This window comes from Sporisorium graminicola, chromosome SGRAM_6 (genome assembly GCF_005498985.1).
Source record: "Sporisorium graminicola strain CBS 10092 chromosome SGRAM_6, whole genome shotgun sequence".
Lineage (NCBI taxonomy): Eukaryota > Fungi > Basidiomycota > Ustilaginomycetes > Ustilaginales > Ustilaginaceae > Sporisorium > Sporisorium graminicola.
Window position 1 is genome coordinate 518,019 of NC_043736.1, and position 14,132 is coordinate 532,150.

Consider the following 14,132-nt stretch of genomic DNA (forward strand, 5'->3'; position numbering starts at 1 on the left):
AATCATGGGTCATATGCCATAAGGCCGGGTATCGAATCTATTGCAAAAGGGGTGGCAGGTTCTCTCAGAAGAGCATCTATCGAAAATTGAGCTTGATCAAGAACATGAGCATATCCATCAACGTATGCACCGATCCCCATCCGATCGTCGTGAGCAGCTCCGGGAATTCTCGCATCTCGTCGAGCCCCAAGTTGGTCACATCTACTTTGAACGCCAGGTAACAGATCTGCCGTGCCACAAACGACGAGAGCAGCTCGGAGCCCCAGATGGCCACCGATCCGAGCATAGTCAGCTGGTAGTTGTATGGATCGTGTTTGTTATCATAGGCGAAAAACGGGTAGAGCGGCTGGTTGCTTCCAAAATGCAGGATGCTCACCCATCCCAGGAATGCGAGCATCGTCGTGTTCTGCGCCAGGTTTCTGAGGTAAAAGGCCAAGCCGACGCTCTCGACGTACTCTTCCCATGACCGCGGCGACGGGTTGAAATACTGCACGATGCGGTGGCACAAGCGCGACATGGACACGGGGTACCAGATGCACACCCAGAACGACGAGAGCAGCTGGACGAGCGCGAACTGGTCAAACGAACGCAGACGCGCAAACAGGTTGCGGTAGAAGATGAAGTAGACCAGAAAGTAGTAATACTTGAACGCAAATACCAGCGCTCGACTACGCACTTTCGACTCCAGGATCCAGTGCGACACCAGCGCCAGGCCGTTGACGGTGAGCGTCCAGAACGACACGTACGCTACGCCATCTAAGCCCGTATGCGGGAGTGTGGAGAGGTAGACAGAGGCGTAGCCTTGCCCGGCGATGAGCGCAAGTAGCGATAGTCCGATGGTCGACATGAACCACAGGAAGCGAATGTACGAAGAGGGGATCCGTCGGTTGAGCTGTCGCTCCAGAAACGTCTTTTGGTGGTCGGTCAAGCTGTGTCGGTACGTCTGTCGGCCACTCCGTCGCAGACCCACAAAGCACACCAGTGCCGGCATGGCCATAGTGGCGAAGGCAAGTCCAACCCAGAGCGTCTTGCGCTGCCACTGGATATCAGCGTCGTCGATTGAGGGCTTTGAGTCTATCGCTTGGGTCGTCACCGCCGTCGTCGACCACTGTCGCAACTCGGCCGCGCTCGGCAGTGAGAACAGCGATCCGAAGCCCGACAGTTGATGGTCGGCACCGCCCGTTGCAGGTCGATGTCGTGTTTCTGTGCCCAGCGGATCGAGCTCGTGTAGGATCCAACCAGCGACGAGACTGCCGATCCAGAAAAAAGTGTACGACGTCTTTGCTCCCAACGCCGCTGGCCACCAGTTGAGCCTGTACAAGCCGAAAAGCTGCGTGATGTAGATGAGCGCAACTCCTACGTAGATACCATAGTAGAAAACGAGGAAGAACCAAAAGTTGGCATCGACAGTGAGGCGGTCGCCGTCGCCGATAGGATGATGGGGCGATGAAGGTGGACCCGACGTGAACGCCAACTTGGAGAAGAGCCCATTCGCTATTGTCCAGGCGAGTCCGGCCATCGTCGGAAACTTGGCTATGGCGATGGACGTTGCTGCAGACGATGACAACACTGGCGATGCCGTCGCGTTGGCGGGATAGCACCATGGTGGATTGTTCGGGTCACCCGACCTGCCATCTTCCCCCGGACTGCACCATGGAAGGTTGGGGTCGTAAGGGTCTGTCTTTGGAAACGGCACTGCACACCAAATCCAAACCACCAGACTCGGAAGCCCAGCGAGAGCAAACCAACGCTTCCACCAGCTATCGAGCCAGCCCTCAACCATCTCGCGTGGTGGCCGGATAAGGTTGTTGAACCAGCTCCGGTTGGGTCGGAGCCGTTCCCTCTCGCGTTCCCTTTCCCAGTTTCTATCGCGTATACTTGTAACTCTACGTCTGCGAGGAGGAGGCGATTGGAAGGGCGATGGTCCAAGCGAGACTGCTGGTGGCTGTGAGGTCTTGGAATAGTTACCCCGTGAGGGAAGATTGTCGTCGTGTCTCGACGCCGGGTATAGTGAGTCGATAGACCTCGTCGGGTTGACCGGTATGAGCGGCCCGCTTGAACGCAAGGCAGCGGGGGAGCCGATCGGGTTGCTGGGCTTGTTGGCGCCTAGACGGAAGCCCAAGCCTGTCGCGAGTCGTTTACCGAGACTGGTCGATGGGGCTGCTTCGGTTTGGTTGAAGCCAGCCATAAAGCCACGATCGATTTCCTTCGCTTTGCCCTTGTCGATCGATGGTTTTGTGTTGCGTCGACTAGACGGTCCGGAAGAGGCTGCGTCTCGTGGAAACGGGATCGGTCGCGATGCCGACGCAGCACCCACCGATCCGGGCGACGCGAGCTGGTCGGCAAGATAAGCACGAAAGCGGCCAGGTTTGAGCGACCCTGCATCGTCCTGAGCTTGCCACGCGTCGTCCGAGCCTCCTTTGGACATAGGCGCGAACATGTTTGAAAGAGGAGGAGTGCCTCACAGCCCTCCTTAGTTGTCTCTGGACAGAGATCCGAGTGTGTTCTCTGGAGTGCGATTGGATGCTGTGATCAGCCCCGTGGAGAGCACCAGTTTGCCTACGCTATTGCATGTCGTGCAGGGTCGTGAATGTAGGTATGATGTAACGTGGACGAGATCGAAACAGTGAGGGAGCAAGGACAAGGACGGAAAATGGACGAACAAAAGGATGCAGAGACGCGGACCAAGCCGACGAGAGTCTCGAAAGACAAAGGAGACGTGTGCGTGCTCTGTATGCAAGTGCTGCATGGAACGAGCTCCTTAAATTTTGCTGTGAATGGCCTGCGCTTTCAGCCCCGAACGTGCTTTTGTGAAATCGAGTGTTGGTCTCATTCCAAGACTGATTTGCAATCGAACAGATTTTGGTCCAGAAATCACCAACAAACAACAGGGGGAAATTTAGAGTTTGCCGAGCCATGGGGCATGAAAGGATGAAAGGGTCGTATGCGCGTCAATGCCTCCGACCAGCGCCTTGAATCACAACCGTCATCTCAAGGCTGCATCAGACGGACAGAAGAGACGGTCTCCGCTCGTTCGCTTGCAAGCTTTGTCCTCAGTCCTTGGCCGTGTCGAGATGGTGCTCATGCCTATGACCCCGCATCGTCGAAAGATCTCCAGGTGTTGCTCGCCTCTCCGCAGGCACACTCCATTGCCGACTTGACCGATCATGACATCTCGGTGGAATCAAGCATTGGTGCGCATCGCCTCTGCCAAAGATCCTACCACTTTGTCGTCCGATGACAAGGTTCTCTTTCACGATGATCGCACCATCACCATCTACGATAAATTTGCCAAAGCAAGATATCACTTTCTTGTTCTGCCGCGCATCCCTTTCAAGGCTTCGAGCTCTGCATCAAGCAGCAAACCCCAACAGGGGATTCCATCGCTTTCGGCATCGGATGGCAAGCTTAACTTCGGCGCCACCAGCAGCAACACGGTACCTGCATCCCACATGCAGAGCATCTCGGCATTGCTGGCCAGCCCATACACATCCGAGGTGCTCGAGGCGGTGCGCAAGGCCAGCGAAGACGTAATCCAGTATATCCGTAACGACATGCTCAAGGATCATGGCACGACTTGGGACATCGAGCGAGCCTTTCACGCTGTGCCGAGCATGGACCACTTGCACCTGCACGTCGTGTCGATGGACCTCGTCTCAGACCGACTCAAGCACAAGAAGCACTATCTCTCGTTCCACCCAACTATCGGATTTGCCCTGCGACTTGATCAGGTCGAACAGTGGGTGCAACAGGGAAAGAAGACGCTGGCAAAGAGCAAACCTGCATACGAACAGCTGCTGAAAGGCCCACTCGTGAGCCACCATACGGCTCAAGTGTTTCGCTACTTTCCCGAGCTCAAGGTGCATCTTGAGACATACTGGCGGAAGAGCCTTCTGGTGGATCGCGGACGATCCACAGACGACGGGGCCACGAATGCAGGCGTCAAGAGAGTGGCGTCACACGAGGTGTCGCAGCTATCCGGCGCTTCCATTGCTGGTGCAACGGGGTCGCGACCGTTGCAGAGTCGCAAGCTGGAGGCGTCGCATCTTGCCTTGAAGAGAACACCTGATTCGCACTCGGAGGACGACGAGCCATCCCTGCCGACCAGATGAGCTGGCCCCTGCTCAAGCTGCTTGTATGCGCCTTGCGCACACCGAAGACAAAAAGGTCGCAATTTAATACCAATACGTTCACAGATTCTCTTCAAGCTCCGACTCATGTAGGAGAGCAGAATGGCATTGATGGGGATGTAACTGGTCATCTTGAGCTGGCCATATTGACCGTGCTACGCAAGCGCTTCTATAATAAAAAGAAGGGTTCAGTGGAGAAAAAGTGACTTCCAGAGCAAAAGGGACACGCACGACGCGTGTGATTCCAGGGACAAGGTCCTGCTTACTTCTGTGTCGCAATTCGTTGGCCCCCTTGCTAAAGAAGGGAGGGCACACGCGCGTCAGCCACAAGAGCTTCGAGTCAAAAGGGTCTGGAGAGTCGACTGTCCGCGGCCATTTTCAAAACGGTATCTTTGCTCCGACACTCGATAATTCCTACCAAAAAAGAAGGCTTTGAACATCACCATCACCTTCCGCACCACAGCCTGCACGCAATCAAGCCGCTGCGCAAAACGATCGCTGTCATCTCTTCCTTATCTCCGAACAAAGCGGCTTGTACGTCCCGGAGCGGCCTGCCGAACACCTGTGCCTCTTGTCATCGACGTCCTGCTCCGCACACCCCAGACCACGGACCCTCGCTCTGCGTGTTAGCGTCGCGCATAGAAATGGCCGAGCTCAGACCGGGTAGTACACCCAAACGCACAGTATCCTTCGGCCCTTCCGACACTGTGACGCTTCCATCGTCGGACGAGGTAAGCTCAACTCTGCACACCAACGGCATCGCACCTCTATCGTCTTCACCGGGCTCATCCAGCGCGCTCGACAACGGCGAGCCCAGCACTCCGCGCAACGCCGCCAACGCGTCGCCTCCCACCTCGATGCTCAAATCCGCCATGAAGCCGGGCAAGGACCGCAAGCGGTTGCCGCCACCGGAACAGTATCAGCACCCGGACCCGCTGCTGCGGAGGTTGCGACTCGTCGACGCATACGGCGTGCCCGTGGACCTGCGCAAGACGTTCCGCGATACCAAGGTCATTGGATTCTATTTCGCCTCGCAATGGGCGGGGCAGCCATTGAAGGAGTATCACTCGGCGATTTCTGATTTCTGCCGCCAGCATCCGCACGAGTTCAAGGCGATCTATGTCAGCGTCGACGTCGACGAGCAGTGGTACAAGGCGGGAGTGAAAGATAAGCCCTGGATCTCGATGGTGTGGAACGACGGGAGCAGCATGCCTGCTGAACGTGCGGATCGCACCGCTGCCCCTACATCACCCGATGGAGACCTAGATGAACTCCCGCGTCTGTACAACAACGAAGACTTTTTGCTCGCCAACGAGCAGGACATCGACGAGAGCCTCTCGCACACCGACAAGTCCGGCGAGGCCTACTTACGCCCCTTCTCGCGCGTTCACCTCGCGGCCAAGCTTAACATCATCGCCGCCCCCACGCTGTGCATCTACCACGTCGAATCGGGCAAGATGCTCGAATGGAATGTCCGCATGGGCCGACTCAGCTCGCATCGCAGCAAGGACACATGGGAAAAATGGTGCAACGGCGAGAGCGCATCGACGTTCAGCGTGAGCGATGCGTTTGCCATGGCACCGTATTCGTTTTTGGTCGGGCTCCTGGCGCTGTTGTACTTTGCCTTCGTGAGGTTTGCAGGAGAGGAGTACAATGTGCTGAGGAAGGTGCTGCACAGCTGGTTAGACGCGGCTCCCGGGGGCGGGTTGAAGGTCGTACCGAGTGGCGGGGTCGAATTGTAGCAGATAGTTGCTGTGTGGTACTTGGGTTCGGTTTTGGGCAATCGAGTTCGTTTTTCACCTTGATCATAACGTAATCCTTCGAACGGATGAGCAACGACAGACGAAAGATCTCGCACGACGTGGATTCACGGCAAGTCGACGAGCTTGGCATTGACGATGCAAAAAAGAGGTGCAGGAGTGAAAACATTCTATGAACGGTAGTCGGCATTGATGGCGATGTACTCGCGGCTCAGATCGCACGTCCAATACGTGCAGTCCTCAGTACCGTTCTGCAAGTCGATCACGATCCTGATATCCTCCTTGGTCAACAACTTTCCGATCTGCGCCTCGTCCACCTTGACCGGATTACCGTCCTTCAACACGGTGATCCCTTCATGCTCGCCCGCAGGATCCACAAACGACACGGAGACCTTGGACGGGTCGATGTCGGTGGTCAATGTCGGATCAGCGCCGCCGACTGATGCGAGGATGCGGCCCCAGTTGGCGTCCTCGCCGTGAATCGCGCACTTGAACAGCATCGAAGTGACCAGGCGCGACAGCAGGCCGTGCGCAACGCTGTACGAGGGCGCATTGGTGCACGTGATCTCGACGAACTTCTCTGCGCCCTCGCCATCGCGCACGATAAGCTTCGAGAGCTCCTGGCAGAACGCGGTGAGCTCGGCGACGAAGGGTTCAAAGTCGGGGCTCGACTCTTCGATTTCCGCTGAAGAGGTCGCAGAGGATTGGCCGTTGGCGAGCAGGATGATGGTGTCATTGGTCGACATGTCGCCGTCGACCGAGATACAGTTGAAAGAACGCGAAACGGCGCGGTTCAGCGCGGTTTGCAGTGCTTTGGGGTGAACCGCAGCGTCCGTCGCAATGAGACCCAGCATGGTGGCATGAAGCTGGCCGCTCGAGGCCGCAAAGGATGGAGGAACGCTAGGGCCCGTCATAGCAGGATGGATCATTCCAGCGCCCTTGTCGATTCCGATCATGCGCACCTCCTTGCCTCCGAGCTTGAACGTCTTTGCGCGTAGCTTTGGGAACGTATCGGTGGTCATGAACGCGCGCGCCGTTTCCCGCCACGACTCGGGATCGCTGCGAAGGATCATGCCATTGCTCAAATGCGGGATGCACCGCTTGATCGTCGGCATAGGCAGAGGCACACCGATCACACCCGTCGACAGCAACAGCGTCTCGCGTCCCTCGGCACTCTGCGCCAACCCAGGATGCGGCGCCAAGTGCTGCTTGACCAACTCGACACACGCCTCGGCATCCTGCATCCCCTGTGTACCCGTCACCGCGTTCGCACATCCGGAGTTGACCAACACAGACTGCACCCGTGCGCCCTCCTTGCGCTCCGCACCATCTAGCAAAACCTGATTGGAGACGACGACCGGTGCAGCTTTGAACACGTTGCGCGTGAACGTGCCTGCGGCTGCCGCGGGCACGGTGGAGACGATCAGCGCCAAATCGGGTTTCGGGTTCGGGTTCGATGCGCTACCCGAGGCAGGCTTCGGCGAAATGGCCGCTTTGATGCCGGCGTACGTTGACGAGACGACGAAGCCTTTGGGGATGTCGGAGGGCGAGATGGGTGTAGCGAAACGGGCGGGCTTATTGAGTTTGGCACTGGCGTCGAGGTGGGCGGCCGAGGTTGAGAAGGTTCGTGCTACGCCTCGACCCAACGAGGATCGGGATAGGAGCGAGGAGATCATCTTGCGTGGTTCAAGTTGTTAAGGAAGGCTGATAGCCGGCAAGTGGATACCAACAAAAGGTCATGAGATAGAGGCAGAGGCGTGGAAGGAGATGGCCCAAACGCGGGAAGAAAGAGGTCAGGCGTGCAGATCAAAAAATGCGCTCGGAATTGCTTGCACACCACCGCACCCAGAGATTGGAGTCACTGGATCGAGTCAGCGCTTTCTTCCAAGAATTAGACACGCGGCAGCTGTCAACAGCATTAACCCTCGGCCCATCTCATCAACGACGAGCCTCAGATGGTCGTCTCATCTTGACCTCTGCAGCGTAAATGGTATACTATTGTAACAAATGACAAGCAATACAACGTGCGGTACAAGAACAAACGAGGCCAAGACGCCGAGCCACTTCACATGTCGCGACTGCTGTCATCGCCAGGCGCGGGCGGCTGAACCACCACCTTCGTTCCCCTCACCTCGGTCAGCCAGCCGGGAAGCCCATCGAGCTTGACTCCCGCGCCGCCCTCTTGCTCCTCCGCATCGTCCTCTGCTTCTCCCGCATCGAGCCTGCGTGTGCTTCTATCCATGCCTGTTGCGACCAGCTTTCTCAATCCAGCCAGGACATGCGTTCCCTCGAGACGAAGCCTGATTTTGGGTTTGTCCGGGTCAGCGTTGTACGCGTCCATGTCGATGAGGTTGCGCGTGTTGTAGCGCTGCATGGCGGGGAAAGGGAGGTGCAGCTCGTACTCAATGCGTTCGACGCGGGGCAAGGTGTCGTCTAGAGGATCGTCGGTCCTTGGCAGCGGACCAAAGAGGTCGCTTGCTTCGCGACGGGACTCCGTTTGGGAGGTGAGAGCCTCTCGAGCGTGGAGGTGCGCCTCTTGCGGCGTTTGCGAGGACGGCGTGAGCGACTGTCGGCGTTGCGTGGGTCGTGTTGATGTGGAAGCCGATGACAGCGAGATAGTGTCCCATTCGGATCCTGAAGCTGGTGGTGTCGGTGGACGCAGACCGAACGAGCACAGATCCTCCTCACGCCGCCGTTTGAGCGGCGCAACCAGCGGTCCATCCTCGGCACCGTGTCCGCTGCCGCCCTTGGATCGCGTCATCTGCCTCGCCTTGCCTCCTCCCGCGACACCCGCTGGCGCTGCACTCATCTCGGACGTTGAAGACAGCTGACCTGATTCGTGTAGGAGAATCTCGCGAAGCGCCAAAGGATCCTTGCCCCGCAACTCGCCCAACGTCCTTCTGTTCCCCGTCGAGTCCTCTCCTACATCGTTGAGCTCAGCTAACAGCTTCTTCGCGGCGGCCGAGCCTGCACTGGGCTTGGCGTAATTGACGGTGGTAGCGCCGGCAGCAGCTGCAAAGGCAGATAGGGCCATCTCCTTGTTCTCTGCACCGCGGCCAAGGCTTCCCGAAACCAGCAGGAACGGTGTGCGTGGCAGATGGAGGATGTGCAGACCCGTACCACACACTTCGCTCGGCGTAGGTGCGAGAACAATGCGAAAGTATGAGAATCCGTCTGTCCAAGCACGGGTAGCTGGGGAATTCTTGTCCTCCGACTGAGACCGTGAATGAAGGTAGATGTGGTGCTCAAAGTAGTGCCCAAGCTCGTTGCCCAACCGCGAGCGAATCTGCGTTTCGCTCAGGCGCTCCCACCCACGTCCAGCCGCGTCGACTTCGTCGTCATATTCAAGCTTCACCGTTGTCCATGTCTTGGACAGTTGGCGAGAGTTCATGTAGAACAGATCGAGTTCGGCGACCATGGCATAGCTCAGGCCCTCCGGCCAGTCCACGTCTGAGATTCGATCGAGCGCTCTGGCTTTGGGTACTTTCGGATCCGCCATAGGACCCGTCCACAGCAAGCGCAATTCGTCCATGGATCGACAGCGTCGTTCTTCGTTCAGATCGAGGATGGCGTGGTAGAGGGCGAGATTGGAGGCAAGTTCGTCTTGGCCAGGTTTCGGCTGACGTCGGGAGAGCATGGGTGGAATGTAGGATGTGCCTGCATTATCGAGCCATCGAGCCACGAGCGAGACGAGCTCGGACTTGTCGAGTCGCGATAAGAGTCGTCGCAGGCTGATCGAGTGGGGCACGAGGTGGTGGTCCTCGTGCGAGATCAGCTTGCTGCGTGATGACGAGGGTTGGGAGATCATCTTGTCGGTTGTCGACGCCCAACGCGTGTTGTGATGGTAGAGGAGGTGGGCCTGGATCGCTGTCAGGAGCCGCTTACGCGCCTGTTTGGGCCGATGACGAGCAGCGCTTGCAGCTGCGTTCCCAGGGCCACAAGGGTGGTGTGGTGCAGTGACGAATGAAGAGCCGATGCCAGCACTGATGAGCAGCAGATGGATGGTTGTAAGATCAACAAAAGGCGAATCTGGTCTTGTGTTGGTCTTGACAAAATCGCGTCGCGCGACCCATTGTGCAGCTCCCGATGAAGCGACCCGATGTGCGCGAATCGCACACGTGATTTCTAACAGGTGTCTGTGCTTGCCGATGGTGAGCAGGCAATCAGCCTCTGGAATTCTGTTACTCTTCTTCCGAATCCGACCGGCTCTCCACTTTCGACATCTCTCATCGTCATCACCAACGCCTCAACGTGATCTCCACCTTTCATTGTCTCAGGACTTGCTCGCATTCCATTCCGGCTCGGCAGGTGCTCAACTAACTCACCTCCCCCGACAAAGAGGCTACAGACATGGGCGCTGCAGCTTCCAAACAGGGTGCTGCTGCACCGACAGCACCACCTGCCGAAGACAAGCAGGCGCATCCTCTTCAGGTAAGATCCTTCATAATCCTCACTCCCTGCGAAGCGGCTTTTCTGACGTCTGTTCTCTCACTCTGTCGCTGCTGCAGTTCGGTCGTTCGCTGTTGAATCAACTCGACAAGACGTCGCTGGACAATGTCGAGGGCCCCGACGCCTCGCGCCAAGTGAAGCTCGACTCGTCGATCCAGCAAAAGATCAAGACCGAGCTCGACCGTCTACGCAAGGAGGAAGCTGACGTGCGTGCCGAGATCGAGAAGGCCATCGAAAAGGAGAACCTTGCCAAGGAGTCCAAGTACAAGGGCCAGTCCGAAGGCAAGAACTCCAATGTGCTGCGTCAGGAGCTTGACCAGCTCAGATCCAAGATCGACAAGTACAACAAGCAAAAGGACGTCTCCAACTATGCCGGTGTCAAGGAGGCGCAGGAGGCACTCGTCAAGTGCTACAAGTCACAACCGGAGAGGACGCTTGATTGCTGGAAGGAGGCAGAGGAGTTCAAGAAGGCTGTGGCAAACGCCGAGAAGCAGTTTATCTCTTCGTTCAGCTGAGGACTACGCACAAGATCGCAGTCGTTGTAAACTGACTCATCCTGATCAAAGGTGCATTCAAAAGGCACATTGCAATGCATCTGCTTTTGCAAACGTATCATACCTTGGGCACATATCCGAGACCAGCGACACAGATTTTATTTGCCATCGAGCGAAGCCTGCTCATAGTCTGTCCTCGCAGCATTCACGAACGACCCAGTCACGGTGCAGAATGATCTAACTTAACTTATGATGAACTGTTCTGTACTCCAAACGGTTCAGCGCTTCTTTGCTGAGCGCTTAGCTGCTGATCCACCTTGCGCGATACACAATCGTCGGCGACTCGATCTCGCGCTTACTCTGCACCACCCTGAGCTCTCTCCTACGCATCCTGTCCACTCGTTCCTGCGCTTCATCCACCTTTCCGTCGGCAGCCGGCGCGAGCTCCTTTTCAAGTTGATCTATGACACTACATGTATTGGCGAGGATGCCTTGCAGACTTGCGATCGCCAGTTCGCTTGCCTTTGCGATGGGCGTGAGAGGTTTATTAGCCATTCCGTCGCCCTGTCCTGCTGTTGTTGAGGAGGTGGGTGACTCAGGATGGAACCTTCCGAGTGTGAGTGCGGCAAACATGTCGCCTACGCCAGAAAAGTAGCCTTGCACTTCAGGGAATTGAATCGACCAGATCTCCAGATCCTCCACTGATACACTTGGCTCCTGTCGCTCCCCACCTGCATCTACCGTGATCTCGCAGCTCGAGCCGACTTGAAGCATGGCCTGTCGGCCGTCCGAAAGGTTGCGATGCGCACCGATCGCAGCCAGATCGGCATCCGGCAGCTCTATCGAGGTGATGATGACGTGGGGCACCTTGTGCTTCTTGTGCAGCGTAAGGATAACTTGTTTGAGGCTTGCCAGATCGACGATATCGACTCCCGTCAGTGCCTGTGCCTCAAACTGGTTGGGCGTGATGATGGTCGAGTACTGCAGCATTTCGCGATAGATTGGAAGCACTTCCGGTGCGACGTACATGCCTCTCCCCATATCGCCCATAACGGGATCCAGCAGGTAGATCAACCCGCCCTCCTGGCCACCCTGGCGCGAGCGCAGCTTCTTGACCAGTTGAAGCACCGTCTGCACCACTGCTGCAGACGGCATGTACCCGGTGAGCATGCGCGAGTAGCGAAGCAAGCCGTTGCTCTCGAGTCCGTCGAAGATGGTCTGCAGGTGTTCGGCGTCGAAGCGCAGGCCTCCCCATCGCCCGTAGCCCGTGTGGTTGCTGAACTGGACCGTGTTGGTCACGTCGACATCCCATCCGAGCAGCTGAAGCGGGAAGGTGGCGGATCGGTTGCCGACGTAGCCGGACACTACGTGGCTCTGTATGCTCAGGATGCGGGAGGGATCTGGTACGTTGGCTGCCATTTTGACGAGGATGGACTGCCCGGTCTTCCGTGGGAGATCTGATGCGGTGCCTACTGAGATCCAAGTGCTGATCGATGATGAGTTTATCGGTCTTCTATCTGGAGGAAGAGCAGCTCCGACTGAGCTTCGAGATGCGGTTCCAAGGATGCCTGTTTTGGAAGACGTGAACGATAGCTTGTTCAAAGATAACCGTTAGAAGTAAAGGAAACTGAACGACGATTCTTCTAGGCGAGAGAAATAAGCATTTTGACTCGGCTGCACCGCACAATTGACCGAGTCAGCACACAAAGGCATTTTTGGCAGCTTCATGCGTTACAATTCTCAGCTGAGCTTGGTTCTCGAAACGGAGCAAAGGTTCACACTGGATCACCATCCCCATCTTAACCACTTGCTGCCTCGACCCTGGCACACGATGGATCAAGAAGCGTTCCGACAGCTCGTCTCTACATCCTCCGCGGTAGCAGGTTCCTCCCGCAGCCGCGCATTCGGCAAAGCGCACAAGCGCCATCCCGCGTCTTCCACCGCCTCCTCTTCCTCCTCGACCAAGCCATCCGACCTGAAGCCTCGTAAACTCAAACCCAATGGTCACTCTGATGGCACCAGTAGCACCTACTTCGATCGAGCCTCCGCCCGTCGTTCCGGCGCCCCCGATTCCGAGTTCAGCGACATCGAGGCACTGCATCGTGACTTCGAGGAGCGAATCGCTGCAGCTGAGACCGAGGAAGAACGACAGCGCTTACGCGATCAGATCAGTAGCGTAGGCGGGGATGCAAAGTACTCCGTACTGGTCAAGGGGCTCGATTGGGCATTGTTGGCGCAAAATAAGGCGAGGCTCGAGCGCGAGAGCGGCACTGCCGGCGGAGGGGGGGAGGGGGAAGAAGGTGATCTCGAGTCGGCGTTCCAGGAGGGGCGCGCGGACAGGGATACCGGGAAGAGAAGTAGGGATGATATTGTAGAAGCGATCAAGAGGAGGAGAGAGGAAAAGTCGGCAGTCACTGTGTCGCCTTCAACAAGCGGCTTCCGTCCAATTGGATTCAAGCCAGTAGGAGGGGCGGATAAGGCAGAGGCGGATGGCGCGGAATACAAGTGGGTCAATGGGAAGAGGATGCGCAAGAAGAAGAAGATCGGTTCGGTGGCGGAACAGTCGACTCTGAAGACCGACCAATCCATGAAACCTATGGATGCGGTCAAGAGCGATTTGATCGGACAGAAGGCGCAGGAAACAGCCCCATCACTGGACGTAGCGAAGGTCAGCGTCAAGCATCCCTCTATAGCGGATAATGACCCACCAGTACAGGCAAAGCAACACAACACGCTCCCCGTTTCAGAATCCGAAGCAGCCACCCATAACATCGCAGCCTCGAGCCACACCACGAGCGAAAACCCAGCGACATCTCTCAATCCAACCCCACCGGCTCACCGGCCGCTACAGCAGGCTAACGACGACGACGACGACGATGACGACGAAGACATCTTCGCCGATGTCGGCGGATGGGACGGCATTCCTGAGGCGAAAGAGGACGACGATGAAGAACGCATATCGGAGGAAGGCGCTTTCCAACCTGCTCCCGTCACCCCTCCACCCACCACCGCCGTCCGCTCTCCTACCCCACCACCGCCACTGGCTGCAGCACCTCCTTCACCGCAGGCTCCCATCTCCACACCCTCCACAGAAAATGACCACGCCATTCTCGACACGGCGGCCGAAACAGAGCCCTCCTCTGAACCGCACCCCTTGTCCGTCCCCGCATCCATGCCTGCGACCGCCTCCTCCACAGAACCATTAGCAGCGCATGAGCCCAAGCCAAACCCAAAGAAATCAAAATGGGACGACGACCTGGACGACGGTAAGAAAAAGAAGAAGAAGAAACACCGTTAAT

At 57.1% G+C, this 14,132-nt stretch overlaps 8 protein-coding genes across 8 annotated transcripts; 4 read left to right on the top strand and 4 right to left on the bottom strand.

The window, feature by feature from the left end:
* Nucleotides 1-76: 76 nt before the first annotated feature.
* Nucleotides 77-2,440, bottom strand: EX895_005320 (uncharacterized protein; the record flags this gene model as incomplete). Its single annotated transcript, XM_029885913.1, has 1 exon — nt 77-2,440. The coding sequence occupies one exon, from the start codon at nt 2,438-2,440 to the stop codon at nt 77-79; it is 2,364 nt and encodes a 787-aa protein (XP_029737765.1).
* A 727-nt stretch (nt 2,441-3,167) lies between these two features.
* EX895_005321 (uncharacterized protein) lies at nt 3,168-4,112 on the top strand (the record flags this gene model as incomplete). The annotated part of the gene is made up of 1 exon (XM_029885914.1): nt 3,168-4,112. The coding sequence occupies one exon, from the start codon at nt 3,168-3,170 to the stop codon at nt 4,110-4,112; it is 945 nt and encodes a 314-aa protein (XP_029737766.1).
* Nucleotides 4,113-4,774: 662 nt separating this feature from the next.
* On the top strand, nt 4,775-5,872 carry EX895_005322 (uncharacterized protein; the record flags this gene model as incomplete). Its single annotated transcript, XM_029885915.1, has 1 exon — nt 4,775-5,872. One exon carries the CDS (start codon nt 4,775-4,777, stop codon nt 5,870-5,872), a length of 1,098 nt encoding a protein of 365 aa, XP_029737767.1.
* Nucleotides 5,873-6,060: 188 nt separating this feature from the next.
* Nucleotides 6,061-7,566, bottom strand: EX895_005323 (uncharacterized protein; the record flags this gene model as incomplete). Its single annotated transcript, XM_029885916.1, has 1 exon — nt 6,061-7,566. The coding sequence occupies one exon, from the start codon at nt 7,564-7,566 to the stop codon at nt 6,061-6,063; it is 1,506 nt and encodes a 501-aa protein (XP_029737768.1).
* A 389-nt stretch (nt 7,567-7,955) lies between these two features.
* EX895_005324 (uncharacterized protein) lies at nt 7,956-9,698 on the bottom strand (the record flags this gene model as incomplete). The annotated part of the gene is made up of 1 exon (XM_029885917.1): nt 7,956-9,698. The coding sequence occupies one exon, from the start codon at nt 9,696-9,698 to the stop codon at nt 7,956-7,958; it is 1,743 nt and encodes a 580-aa protein (XP_029737769.1).
* A 542-nt stretch (nt 9,699-10,240) lies between these two features.
* EX895_005325 (uncharacterized protein) lies at nt 10,241-10,854 on the top strand (the record flags this gene model as incomplete). The annotated part of the gene is made up of 2 exons (XM_029885918.1): nt 10,241-10,321; nt 10,399-10,854. The coding sequence occupies 2 exons, from the start codon at nt 10,241-10,243 to the stop codon at nt 10,852-10,854; spliced, it is 537 nt and encodes a 178-aa protein (XP_029737770.1).
* A 279-nt stretch (nt 10,855-11,133) lies between these two features.
* On the bottom strand, nt 11,134-12,252 carry EX895_005326 (uncharacterized protein; the record flags this gene model as incomplete). The annotated part of the gene is made up of 1 exon (XM_029885919.1): nt 11,134-12,252. The coding sequence occupies one exon, from the start codon at nt 12,250-12,252 to the stop codon at nt 11,134-11,136; it is 1,119 nt and encodes a 372-aa protein (XP_029737771.1).
* A 412-nt stretch (nt 12,253-12,664) lies between these two features.
* On the top strand, nt 12,665-14,131 carry EX895_005327 (uncharacterized protein; the record flags this gene model as incomplete). Its single annotated transcript, XM_029885920.1, has 1 exon — nt 12,665-14,131. One exon carries the CDS (start codon nt 12,665-12,667, stop codon nt 14,129-14,131), a length of 1,467 nt encoding a protein of 488 aa, XP_029737772.1.
* Nucleotide 14,132: the final 1 nt, after the last annotated feature.